We start from the raw sequence: 14755 nt of genomic DNA on the forward strand, positions 1-14755 counted from the left end.
ATTTCCTGAAAATATGACCTGTTGGGGGTGCGGGGGAAGGTGGCTTGAGGACTAGAGTTGAGAACCCCTGGATTAGAGGACACTCCTATGTAACTGTTCAAATCCTTTAAGGGTGTTTTTGGCTCTATGCGCCAAGTGGAAGGAGCTTTAGACATCACCAAAATTTAAGGGGGATAAATGTAAATATTTGCAAATTATTAATTACATGCACTAAAAGTATGATTAATAAAATAGAATGTAGCAATACATTATTATTAATATTGCTAATATGTCAATGTACTATAGGAAAAAGAAAAGCAGATGTCTGGTAATGTTTAAAGAGTTGCAGCATACAGTAACAACTGCACCAAAACAGATCTACTTTCAATGCTGTACTCCGCGCCACCTCAATGTGTTTAAAACATGCACAGACAAAGTAAAAGATGGGCAGAGATACAATTGAGTGGGCTACATTGGAGCATGTGTTGGAAGACTGTCCAATGTTAGATCCATTTTGGAATAACTCAAAAGGGGCAGTCACTCACATGACTAATACAAACTAGTGTTTGTGGCATGTTTAAGTGCAGTTGATTGATATCTCTTTAATAATTTGACAGCTATAATTATTTAGAAAAATAACAATTTAATATTAAAGTTCCTTTATTTGTGACCTTGCAGGGACTGCACATTTATGGTGCTATATTTGCCATGATTGAGTGCACCTTTTCTAAGAATTCATAGAAAACATTTATTTTCTAGACTATTACATATATGAAATACACCACTGTACTCTTAACAATGGTTGTCAAACCGCTCCGTAGGCCTGAAGCTCGACAAGGGTTCAACCACCCAACACTTTATATTCAAACAAGGTGCATTCTGCTGCTGGGTGGAAGTGCATGTTATTCTTACTGTAAAACCTGGTGTGGCTAGTGGTCGTGTGGAGATGTTTGAGAACCACTGCTTACCGATTTAAAATCAGTAAAGTTATTAAAAAATTAAACCACAATTTCACAGTGTTAATCGATCCCGAGTATAATCATTGGAGGACATTTTCAGAATCTCCCAATCAAATAAAAGGGATGGAAAATGTAGCAAGCGGATCCTAAATGTAAAAACATTTTATTGTGGTTCTGCAGAATCTTGATTACAAGGTGTGTGTGGTGTAACAATTATAAACAAAATAAATGTTGTTTGGTGATCAGAAATACATAAATGGATACGAGATAAAATTGATGCCTGTGTATCCATAGTACACAATTTATTTTAAGATGGAAAGACGTTAGATATTCATTATGTACAACAAATACAGTACATGTTGTGTGTGACTTACACAGCCTGTACACATTTTGTTTTATTAGTTTCAAAGATGACCGGCAGAAAATTCCTGTGAATATAAATAGAAAATTAGACCTCACATCTGTTTTGCTCAGTTATTTGAAATCATAAATCAAAAATCACTAGAATAACCAGCGGCAGCAATTCCTCAGCATCAAATCCTTATACAAGGTTGAAACCTTCATAGTGATCTATGGCTTGGATCAACTTGCATTTTAGAGTTTCTTTATCTGTGTATTTGGGAAGATCTAGGAGATTGAAGCAAGTGTGAGCCACTGGGAGAAAATCCTCGCTTGCTCCTGTTGGCTGTATCACAAGTTTTAAACTTTTCATTCCAAGAATAGGAATTCGGTCACTGCCAGTCAAAAATACTGTTAAGAAATAATGACAATTAATCACACAGAAATAGCAGCAATACTTAATAATGGCACATTCATTTACAATATTCACACACAAAAAAAACAAACAAAACCCCCCCAGCAATACATGAAAAAATAAAGAGCTGAATTAATTGCTGCTTCACTACCAATACATTAGCAATTTCTGGAGCTTCATGGACACACCACAGGTATATCCAGGGTGAAACATTTAGCAGGAACGGAAAAGTGGAAGGTGGGAAAATATGCTGTTGCTAGAGACTGGAACAGAGGGAGATATTAATTAAAATGTGAGTGTGTTAATGATGGAAATAAATCGCACAAACACTCCTATTGAAGTCAATGAGAGGTGTTGTGTGATAGTGTCCTGATCTGGGCGCTGCAATGTTGTGTCTTTTGCTGATAATGTTTTTGGTACAGGATGTTCAAGTTCCCACAGACATCAAAGTGATTTTACATAACTTTCACAGTCTTTTATTTCCTTTTATATTAAGATCACAACTTGGAGAAGGAGTGGCTCAGTGAGTAAAGACACTGACTGGCACGGAGTTTACCATATAAATGAAAATACAGCTCCAAAAGCAGGGTATTTAAGAAAAAAATAAATATATATATGCTACTGCCATATGTTAGTTTCCATGTCAACAACAAATGCTGGTGTTCAGGCTCTTAAATCTAATTGCTAGAATGAAATGAAAGAAATACTTACATAAGAACTGCTTTTTCTCATCGAGAGGCAATTGATGGAAAACATCCCAGAACATCTTAATTGTAGGATGCCCTGCCCAATATTCTCCCTTGTATTCCGTAGTCTAAATAAAACCAGATTATATGGTTATGTTTGTTAAGCATTTTGTACCTCTACGTTCCACCAAAATCTTGAATATAAACAATATGTAAGAATGTAGTGTAATATGCGTTATCACTGCCATTGAAACCTATGGAAACGCCGTCATGTTCAGAGTTATAACAGTTAGCAGTATGTAATATTATGTATACAAACAGTATAATGTAGTATGTACACACACACACACACACACACACACACACACACACACACACACACACACACACACACACACACACACACACACACACACACACATTTCATTCATTTTTAACTAGTATTCAATTCTGTAAATTGGGTATCTTTCTGTGATGTATATTTGATGGTTAGACATGTACAGAAAAATAGAACTGATGGAGGTGCTCAATAAGGCTGTGGCCAGGCAGGGAACGGGCGCGCTGGCGCTCGTGCCCCTGCTCGCCTGGGGGTGCGGCCACGACGTCACGGAGCTGGTTCGCCCTCATTGGGCGAACCGCTCATGTGACGCGCTTGCGAGCGGCAAATTCTGAGCGCCGAGTGGGCGCAGGCGCTTGCTCACGCTGGCCACACACATTGCCGCAATGTGTTTCATCGCGGCCAGCGTGAGCGCGTCCGTCCGCTCAGCGCCACCCTGGACGAGGCCTATGATGAATAGACCCCTAAAGGGCTGTGGCATCATATCAATCAAAATTGAGGACGAAGCAGTCAAAAAGTAAATGCAGAAAATGAGCAGAGGGTTTAAGTGCAGCAGATAGATTGGCTCCAAATCTGTATACAAAATAGGCACACATCGGTATTGATGAGCAGCAACACCAGACATTTCGGGCTATAGCGAGCCCTTTGTCAAGCAGAAAAAAAAAAAAGAAAAGGCTGGGTGTAGTGTAAAATGTTCACAATAAAATAGAAGTACTTAATGTAACGTTAACGCCACACATTAACCCTAATGCACATTTGTGGACATGCACAGTTATTGTAATACCTCATTTGCATTTAATCATCACTAACACCCTTTACAGTTAGCGCAATGCTCTTTACAGTACAAAACATGACTTAACATTGCGTTATTGGCCTTTGACGATAAAGCTGCAGTTCAAACAATATCCTACATGTATTTTTTTTTAAAATAAATCAGTTCTGTACTATGAGAAAATACTTGTAGTTAAAAAAAAAAAAAAAACTATTTTAAAAGACATTTTTTATGTATTCTAATGTAGCAAGCATTTCTGTTTCTGTACAAACCATTTAGAAGTCACATCCTCTTCCGAGACAGGCTCTGTCTTTTAAGCCCCGCCCTCTCTCTAGCAGTGCACCAATTGTATCTAGTAACTGCCTGGTCACATGATCTTCCCCACAGAACGTTGCATTGTGGGTACTGTTTTGCAGCAATAACCCCGAGCAAATCGATCGATTACAGGAGAACTGATTGATCTGCAAGTTAGCTAATCACTTGTCAGTGTGCAGATTGTATTGATGTACATATTGACGGAATTTTTTTTTTTAAATGGCAGCTAGAACTGCAGCTTTAAGCTCACCGTGACTAACGTTAACAACACCTGGTGTCACTTAACAGAACTTTGTGGTCCTGGGCTATAGAATTTTTCTTTCTTTCAGTCAAATGTAAATTAAGACATTAAGGGAGCCCCTAAAAAGTCTTGCCAATCTCCACTAAGATTCTTCTGCAGGACATAGAAGGATACAGAACTATGGTTGTGGTTCAGACATTTGCATTACTGTACTGGGAGGGCCCGGAGTAGACCAGTGGCTCCTAACATCTTTTTACATTGTGTACTTCCTGCTAAAGATATTTGTTCTGTGAACCCCTAATTAATAAATCATATTATCTACTCATTATTGCTAACAAAACGGTTTGCCCGATCGCATGTTGTATAGTGTGCTGTGCTCGCGGGGGAAATACACGCTTAATAACGCCCCAAACTGCACCTCAGTGTGTGCACACAGCATGGGTGATACAGCTGCCAATTACTGCGGGAGCTTCCAAAGTCACACCCCACAATGCCTTGCTGCTGTGCATCAGTGCTAGAGTCCTAAAAAATTAAGTGCAAGAACTCCCTTACCAATCCAAACTAGTGGCACTGTGCTCTAATTCAGCATATCTCAACTTATTTGAAAAGGGAAAGTATTAGAGCAGTATTTCTGATGTTTTTATTGCATGGTTGTGATCTTACAACTTAAAGAAATTCCTTTTATTTTGAAAAAGACTTATCTTTTCTACAGATAAAAGTACTCAATGTGATTGGGTAACATAGAAACATCCTTGTTTTCCTTTTATATTTAGGATAGCTTTGTGTGTATCCTAAGCATTTTTAATTCCCCTACTGCAGGGGTTCTCAACTCCAGTCCTCAAGACCTCCCCAACAGGCAAGGTTTTCTGTATATCCCTGCTTCAGCACTGGTGGCTCAGTCTGTGACTGATTGAGCCACCTGTGCTGAAGCAGGGATATCCTGAAAACCTGACCTGTTGGGGGCGTGGGAGTGAGGGGGGGGTTCTTGAGGACTGAAGTTGAGAACTCCTGCCCTACTGTACTAGTCCCTAGCACCTCTGCTGTGAGGCTAGTCCATGAATCCTGCACCCTTTCTGTGAAGACATGCTTCCTCATATTTCCCCGAGTCTTCCTCCCTCTAGCAGTGTTTTTAAACCAGGGTTCCTCGGCCATCCCTAAAGGATTCCCTGCAATTTTCTGGCCATTTCAAAATGGTAACAAATACAGAAGAACTTACAATACATCTGATCGGAGTTGCTATTAGAGATGGTTGGGGCCTCCACAGAATTTCACTTGGGGTTTCTTAACCAAAAAAAGGTTGAAAAACACTGAGCTAGAAAATTACTTCTTATTCTAGCACTTCTCTTTCTCTGAAATATTCATCCCTCCTGTACTTATTGATAGCTTTTATCATAACCCTGTATCTCTTTCTCTTTGAAGCTGTACATATCAAGGTCCTTCAATTTCCCTTATTTGCACAATCTGTAATGTATTTGTCCTTCTGGAGATCCAGAGCTGAACACACTACTCTAGGTGAGGTCTCCGCAATGACCTATAAGCGGTGTCACTATTGTCATCACACTTCTCCACCTTGTTTTCTGTTGTGTTACATTTTGTGCTGCAAATTCTGAGGCCAATATATTATTGCTTCTCCCCCTAGTGTTACTACCAGGGCCATGCATTCTTGAGGATGGTGATAAGAAATAACATGGCATGGACTGCTATTACCCAACAGTGTATGCTACATACTGGTCATTATTCCTTTTTAATACCTGGCTGGCAGAGAAGAAGGAGCACATATGATGTAGTAGTGTGTGTCTACAGTATTTTAATACTTTTAGATTACAGATATAATACACATACAAACAACCAGAGCGATTGCCACTCAAAGAAAACAGAGTTCGTTTACTTACTATCTCTAGTTCTTTCCAGTCATAGTTTGTGTTGCCAATCACCATGGCTTGCAGCTCATTTGGCTGGAAGAGCTCAAGCACTTTACCTCCACACACTTTATGAAAGCCTGTACAAAATGCATCAAATAAGGAAGCCACTGAGATATTGAAGATGTAGTCCACATAGGCATTTACAAATTCGTGTCTGTGAATTTAAAACAAATATATATTACTTTCAGGGGTCGAAAAATCCAGGGCGCGCTTAAAATGTAACCACTGGCGCCTTTGCTGTCAATTACCGCTGTGACCGGCAACATCGCTCCACAGCATGCTTTCATAGCATGTTATCAAAGCCCGATCGGGTGTGCTGTAACCAGCCGTGGTGGTCATTGACAGGCCACTCACTGACGCGCCGCTTAGTGTGGCGTGTAAGGGGTGGGGGGAGAGAGTCGAGGACGAAATCAGACAGCGGTTGGCAGAGGCGCTCGAGCACCGCAAGCACATACCTGCACTCAATGTATACTGTGGCAGGTGAGGGGTGTGCATCAGTGTGCCTGCATGTGTCACAGATAACAGACACACTGTATTGACAGACACACTGTAGCACAGAGCTGCTAACGCGTGGGGCAGGTAGCCTACCCCCACCCCCTCGACCTCCCTCACTCAAAACACTGGCTCCTAAAAATTCTGTCTGATTCCCAAGTATTTTATATTTTTGACCTCCCCAGACTATTTTATTCAAATTAATATTCAAATACTACAGAAGGCCTAAAAACAGGGCTGGCTGGGAAAATTGCAGGGCTCGGTGCAGACATGTGATGCAGGGCCTCTTACCTTCTCCTTCGCCATCTCTTCCTGCAGGGTCCCTCATCATGGCGCCCGACATCAAACGGTGTCGTATTGTCCTGACAACGGGACGTCACATCACATTGTCATGGCAACGGGGCGCCCTGTGGCCCATGTGACGTTACGTTGTTATGGCAACGCGATGTTATCTGACACCATGGCGCCATGATGAGGGACCCTGCAGGAGGAGATGGCGAAGGAGAAGGTAAGAGAGTTACAGAGGCCCCCGCACTCTACCCCAGCAATCAGTTTCATTGTTGTGGGGAGGAGCGCGGGGCCTCTAACCGTAGGATTCGGTGCAGAGGCACCGTTGGCACCGTCAAGAGGGCACTGCCTAAAATCACTATGCAACACCCCCTGCCAAAGGGCCTCTGTCAATCTCCCAGCTAGCACATCTTTCTTTACTAACTTGTTTCCTATCTTCACTACTCTCCTCTCATTCACTGTACCTTTTTGCTTCTCTAACTGGTTAACCCTGAAAAGTTTTGTATCTCTCTAGCTTTTGTCATATCTTTTAATACCGGCCATTGCATTTCTCTTCCAGTCTGGTTTTCACTGCCCAACATCATTCTCTAAATCTCATCAACCTTCTCTACTTCCCCATCACAATCTCTTTTTCTCTGCTCATCCTTCTTTTAAACATTTTATTTATTTCCTTATTTTTTATGTCCGTTTTTCCAAGGTTTCTTGCTCTGTAGACTTCAATGCTCTCTTTGTTTATCATCATTTCTCTACAAGTCTTAGTAAATCTTTTGTCTGTTGAGTTTGATTAGAACTCCTGTAGGCCTAGATTTACAAAGCTCTGTTAAATCAAGGCAAATAACGTGATGTTACCCAAAACAGGAATAGCCGTTTTCTCAGAGTTAATATTTACTAGTTATGTACTATGGTAATTATATGCAAAAAAAACAGCTGTTGTATAGAAGAGGTTACAATGGACTTGCATTAAAAGGGTGGTTTATTGCCAACATAGTCCAACGTTTCGGTTGAACACAGCAGCCTTCATCAAGGTATGGCACGCCTTGATGGCGGCTCCTGGGTTCAGCCAAAACGTCGAACTATATTGGCAATAAACCATTCTCAATTCAAGTCTGCTGTGCTCTCTTCTACACAACACTACCACTTTACAAAGACACATTCTTCAGTATATCACTTCTACTTCCTATGCTGATCGCATGGATTCCTTCTTTTCTTAGGTATCTCTGGAGTAGCTACATCATACCTATTTAGGTTAGGTTCTTGTGATTTTATAAACTGGCTGCCAGGTTCTCTCATAAGAACAGAGAAAACCACTAAATCTCTGTCTCTTTAGGATTAGGGGTTTCTCGCATATACTTTGTCAATTGTCCGATATAATAGAGAAATGCAGTCACAGTTTTACCCACAGCCTCATTATTGCAAAGAAAATATCCTTTTGAGGTCTATTGATTAAATGAATATTATTTCTATAGAGAAATAAAAAATATTTAATACTTTTAAAACTCCGTGTTTTTCTTGTGACCGATTCCATCATAAATGCTGGTCAAAAAAAGGAAACCACTTTCAAAAACTGTGCTCTTACTGAATAAACAGTGTGTTGGCAATATTTAAAACTGAACAATGACTAAACACCCAACGCCTTCTGCACTCAGACACGTCTTAATTGATGAACAAAGGTTATTTGTTCACACTGACATTTATAATTCTGTCATCAGCCTTTCATACTATAGATAAGAAGAATTTGCCTTACTGTCTGCATCTATTTTTATCTGGAAGTCATGAGTTTTTACCATCACTGGAATTTTTGGCAGCTGTGACCCTTGCTGTTATATGGCGATGATGACAAGTACCTTCATTTTCTAAAGGTGAGATCACTGGTTAGTTTGAGGCCTGTCTCAAAACAACCATTGAAGGATAGTCATATTACTGTAATTAAGTGTTCACTGGATCAGACAGAATTCCAAAACTTGAGACATTTAAAGAGTTTGCTCTATCACGGTTTTGCTGTTCTACCTAGCAACATTCACTTAAATGGGCTGCAAGGTGTCCTATGGCACAGCACCCCTTAGTAAATATGAGCTATAATGTAGTGGCAATAAAATAAAGCCATTATTTCATTTAGCATAATACAGTTTCTTCGTATTATGTTTAATAGCTTTTCAAATGTAGGCCTAAAAATAATACTCTTTATTGCGTTCTTCTTGAAAATGTTAAAACAATGAAAGCATGCCACATTGATTACTATGATGCAGAGTTAAGTGAGAAACCAGATCTGGAAGAAAGAACAAAATCACTGTGGGATAAAACAATACAAGATTTTAAATGATCAGACCTAAAAAGTGCTATTGGAATGACCACAACAGATAAAGCAGAGATAATGTTTCTATATACGCATGCAGCACACATTAAGAAAAAATAAAACAAAAAAGAAAGAATTAGAGGGCACAGTATGGCCTGGTAAAGACCGACATCAACAAAAGTGCATTTTTGGAAAGTAAAGGATCACATTTATCAGATGATTTAAATGAACATCCTTCTAACATCTTTTATATCCGATTGCTATGTAATCAATGAGAACATATGAAGTATTTAGAAACGTACTTGTTTTTCTTGTTAACAGGAGTGTCAGTACCATTTGGAATTAGCTCTCTGACTTCCGTAGTGCCAAAGTTTTCAACTGTGATCTGTTACAGGAGCCAAATGACAAACAGTCTATGTACAGGGACTATATAAACAACAGGTAAAGGTTTCCACAAAACTAGCACCCCATTATGTATCGGAGAATGCAACATACAATTATGTGCCATACGCACCATTTACATTTAACACCTTTAATGTGCAATCCCTCTTAGCTGGCAAAATATTATGGCCCACATTAGGTATTGTAATAGAAACCTTCCAGTGCCAGGAAACACCTTAGGGCTCATTCAAGCGGTAGGTATCCTATGAAAATATGAGCCACTATCTTTATACTCTAATTGCTTTCCTTAAACAAATGTAATTGCGCCTAAAACAAACATCTTGCTTTCTTTGGAAATAAACATTGTTTTTATTTTCACTGGATACCCGAGTGGGAGAATGCTTTTCAATCAAGTGCTTTCTGTACCCTTACCCCACTCTGTCTCTGTCAGAAGACTAATAAAGATGAGGTGTGCATGCGTGTTCTCTTACTCAGCATACATTGATATCACACGAGGGACTAGCCAGCGGAGAGGCCAAGCCTTCCATGTTTCAGCATATCATATCTCTCAAAAATACTTCTTGCTGTCCGATTTTGTAATAATATTTTTTTGTTTAAAGCAAATTGTCCAGATTTAACCCTTTTAATATGTTACTATTATTGATTCATTTAGACCCTAGGAGGGAATTCCCTTTTAACTAGTTCACTGCAGGAGTGAGGTTAATTAACATATTTGCTGTTTGCGAAACCTGAAACACTTTACAGAGCAACTAGATCTTCCAGCAGCGAGGAAGTGCCTGGCTAAGTAATTCTTGGTAACACAGCTAAATATGTTATGAATGATCTGCAAGACATTTCCAGGAGGAGAGACGTACTGTAAAATTGAGATAGAATGTCTCTTCAATGTCATCTTCAGCATAATCCAACAACTGCTGCATGCTTCTGAAAAACAGAACACAGATATTTGATGCGTTAAGAGTACATTGTTTATAGCTTTTTTTAACACATTAATAGTGTTCAGCTTCTGGAACAGTTCTTTCATTAAAATTGAGACTGCACCTAATATAAGACTAAAGAACATACTGTTAGCAGCTCAGCCAATTGCATTCAATAGAAAATATTTTGTATATGCAATCTAAATTAATTTAGAACTACCCCTACCAAGTTATGAAGTAGTTCATTATTGTGGTTGGTGCACTTTATATTGATCTAGGGCAGGGGTGGCCAATTTCAGTACTCAGGGGCTACCAACAGGCCAGATTTTCAGGATATCCCTGCTTCAGCACAGGTGGCTCAATCAGTGGCTCAGTCAGATTGAGCCACCTGTGCGGAAGCAGTAATATCCTGAAAGCCTGGCCCATTTGGTAGCTCTTGAGGCCTGGAGTTGGCTACCCCTGATCTAGGGGCTAAATGGAAATATCACAATCATTACCTAAATGACTAATCACTCGATTTATATAACTGCATTTGTTTATCAGCCATTTGAAGTTTCAGTCATCTATTTCTTATGTGTTTATCAACTTCTTACACTGAAGGCTGATGACCTACTATGCAGTATACTCACAAAAGGTGTGACAGGCATTAATTTGCCATTAATGGCTACTGAAGTATGTAGCTGTTGACAATCGTTATTGGCTGTAACATTTTTGTGAGTAGAAACCTGTGTGTAATAATTCTGATGCCAAATGACAATATGATATGACATATCTGTATATATTCACTTTAAACATGGAGTATTACTATAGCTCAGACAAATGCTTTAATGATAAACACAAGTGGGGAGGGGGTTACTGGTAGCAGACCCTAAACTTAGCATCTCTAAACCTTTGTCTATCATGGAGGTGCACCCTTGGTGTCCTATGATTAATGCCAAATTCAGTATTTCTTTCCAATTGAAAAGAAAAGGTAAAAATGTCATGCCAAAACCATTAATGGATTAAAATGTCTATGTATATTAATTAAATACTAGGTCGACCTATACCCAATTACTGCATGTACAGAGGAAGCACAATATACTGTCTCGGGAGCCATGAGACAAAACGCAAAACGCTGCGGCTCCGGAGACAGCAAAAACTACGGCTGCGCGCGTGTGCGTGCGTGTGGAGGGGGGTTCATTCTTGAATCAGGACCCCCCCCATCGCTGCCAGGGGAAGCCGCAGTGAGGATTCTACGTTTTCCCCCCACAGGTGGAACATTTAGTCTTGCTACATCTGTACGGACCTAATACACCACAAAATCAGTCTTTCATGGGAAACAAAAACGAAAAATGTGTCTCTGGTTTTCTACTTCAACATGAAAATAATGACGACAAATTCCTTCCAAAATAGTTTCCTGGCTTTGAAAGCAAACAATTCCCAAAACACGCAGTGTCTGCAATTACCGCCCTGACGCCATTTAGATATTTTCTGTTTAATCGGTGTAATACACAGTGGCCTGTTTCACAGAGTAATTATCTTCTGCTCTGCTTTGTGTCTAGTGATTCTTCAAATCTAAATCAGAATGCACCCTAGGGTCTGTTTATGTACAAAACAATTTTTGGTGTTGAACATCACATGCAGGTAAGCACATTAATGATGAGTCAGTGTCTAGTTTAATTATGACTAGTGGCTAGTTTAACTGTAATGTTGTGCCTTCAAAATAGGCACATGTTAGCAAAGCCTGAAAGTCCACTGAATAGAACTCTTTCCAGCACAAACAAACAGCTTTGTGATGATGTTGATTACCTATTGTTGAATGTTTGTTTTCTTTTTACTAACCTTCCAACATCTGGCATTAGTTCTTTTACATCATCCAAGATAGGCTTCTTTTTCAAAAGCTTCTTATATAAAGCCAAAGGAAAGTGGAGATCAACAATAGTAAAATTATAAATTGCTAACCCGCAGATAACACCAATTAGGTGGAACAAGTTGATGTCTTCAAAAGTCTAAAATAGGAAGATGACAAAAACATTATTTTTTTACTGTCTTGATAATGATAATGTTCCTAATGTTAAAATATTACCAGGCAAAGTATTCTAAAAGATTTCTGTTTGAAATATAACTATGACATACAATTAAAATTAGAAGACATGGCAGTTCGAAAAATAAGCTTTACTAGATAGGAACATTTATATACTGTATAAATAATGGAATGAATGAGACAAGACAACCAGGAAGTAAAGTGAAACTCGTCATGCTTATAATTTCATATGTATAGAATAATGTAACTATCAATATTTGTTGTGAAAAAGTGTAACTGTATTATATGCTTTTTTTATGCTTATGTAACATCCATAGTGTTCCCTTGGTTTTTTTTTCTTTTATAGTGACTTGTATTTTAATGTTTGTTTAATTATATGTTCACTGAAATGAGCAAAAACCACTTGAAGAATTGCAACTTCAAGGAGACTGTAGGGATAAATAGAATATGTAAATATGTGTAACGGAGCCTGTGTGAATGTGCGGTTCAGTGTACTGTATATGAATCATTGACTGAGTGAATAGGTCTCTACAGTATATAACTGTGTAATTTATAAATCTAAAAGTAATACTGTCTCACGTTTTTATTTTGTGCAACTACTTTGGTGCCCCAGAGAGTCTTTTACAAGAGGGATATGACATTCTCAACATGTTCCGTATGATCCATATGAAAAGCGTTGAAAGGTTTTAAATCATGTTTCATGGATAACCTGTGCCACTTACAGGAACCTTTTTGAACTTGTTATACGAGAACTGGCATTGTGTAAATACAAGCATTTTCATTGGTCCCCAACTACAGTTATAGCACTTGGATTCATGGACTCCAGTCACTGAATATTGACTAATAATATTGAAATTACACTTCTTGAGTGTTACAGAAGATTCATTCCGCATGATCGGCTATAAATATATGGAATTTAAATATTTTTTTGTAAAAGATGGGAACGTTTGTTTTGCTCTGCCATGCATCTAATGAGCGGTGTTATTTTTCTTATTATACAAATACAGATGTAGCTAAGGTTAACACTGGAGCATTATTGTGGGATATTTTGCCATATTCTTTGTTATCGTGGCCATTGAATCCTATAACACATTATGTTGTGTCATCAGTGGGAGAAATGAAGACTGCTACATCTGTAAAAAAGGTTGATAATGCACTTAAAAAAAAACAAACAAAAGTATGAGAGTAAAGTTTCATGTTCTAAAACAAACAGATACACTAATCAAAAATTACAGCGGTATTTGTGTCTGGAAATAAAAGGGAGATTAAGGGCACATGTTTAGTAAGCAGTGCTAGTCCGGTGCTGAAAGAAACCTTATAACCCATTTAAGTGAATGGGCCATAACTTGTCTTCTGGTGCCTAAAAGTGTCTTATGGAATTTCACTATTTGGAAAATATGAGTCTGAACGCTGCATATAAGAAAATAATGCAGTCCTTATAGATGTTGACATCTGAACTGGGTGGGTGAACACTTAAACCCTATTCTTTATTTCAGTGGTTTTAAACTTTCAAAGCGCACCAGATTTCAGTAAATACCAAGGAATTAACAAACCTGAGAATGCAATTAGACTACATACTGTACATACAAATAGAATAGAGCTTTAATTATCCCCAAAAGATAGCCTGGCTGGGTTCAAGGAGTGGGATGAAATCCAATGGTTTACCCCATAGACTTGAGCAGTCTGGGTTCTGCGATCCAGCCGGACTAGGTGCAACCAACTCAAAAACACTAGCTTGTGCACTGCTACTAAAATATATAAAAGATGACTGTGTTTAACAACAGTTCATTTGTTGTGTGACGGATGGAGCGTGATTAGGTAAGTGAGCAGTGTCTTTTATTTAGCACTTTTATCCTCACGCACCACACCAATGCTTTTCAAACCCCATAAAAACCTAAAAATTCCTAAACAGGCCTGACACGAGGAAGCCTTCTCTGTGGTCAAATTGCCCCAAAAGGCTGTTAAATGATCTGATCTTTCTAATGGACTGTCTGCAAGTCGAACAAATATATATAAATTTCAAAGCCAGTATAACCAGCCTCACACTGATAAGACTCAATAGGTCGAATAGCTGTCTGTGGGTAGATTTACTGGCTATGCATCTTAACCCAGGCTGTGCTGAAAAGCTGTGCAATGCAGTAAGCATAAGCTTATAGGGGTCCATATCAAAATGGATTTGAAGCAAAAGGTGGCACTGTGTGCTCATTTGCATGTCATTTCCCAGAATCCCTTGCTGCAGTGGAAACACTGTATGCTGGGCGATAATGGTTAAAGTGCTGGCTTGTGTGTGTTGGAGTTGCACTTTTCTGTTGCATGTTTCTGGTGGCATGCTCGAGTGACCAACAGTAGCATGAGACTGACTTGGACCAGTCGTATTC

The 14755-nt window shown here is 39.0% G+C and overlaps 1 protein-coding gene across 4 annotated transcripts in view; it reads right to left on the reverse strand.

Annotated features, from left to right (window-relative positions):
- Positions 1–1084: 1084 nt before the first annotated feature.
- HERC4 (HECT and RLD domain containing E3 ubiquitin protein ligase 4) overlaps positions 1085–14755 on the reverse strand; it is a 64711-nt gene continuing 51040 nt past the window's right edge. For 3 of the 4 annotated variants that reach the window (XM_075610886.1, XM_075610885.1, XM_075610887.1), the window contains 6 exons: positions 12176–12342; positions 10295–10361; positions 9341–9423; positions 5936–6119; positions 2404–2506; positions 1085–1688 (listed from right to left, as the gene is read on the reverse strand). In XM_075610886.1, coding sequence (XP_075467001.1) covers positions 1480–1688; positions 2404–2506; positions 5936–6119; positions 9341–9423; positions 10295–10361; positions 12176–12342 — 813 coding nt within the window. In that variant the 3' untranslated portion in view covers positions 1085–1479. Of the gene's footprint in view, positions 1689–2403; positions 2507–5935; positions 6120–8489; positions 8599–9340; positions 9424–10294; positions 10362–12175; positions 12343–14755 lie in introns of those variants that run through there. The other variant, XR_012803450.1, reaches the window with a different exon arrangement.

The sequence above is a fragment of the Ascaphus truei genome, chromosome 8 (assembly GCF_040206685.1).
Source record: "Ascaphus truei isolate aAscTru1 chromosome 8, aAscTru1.hap1, whole genome shotgun sequence".
Taxonomy (NCBI): Eukaryota; Metazoa; Chordata; class Amphibia; order Anura; family Ascaphidae; genus Ascaphus; species Ascaphus truei.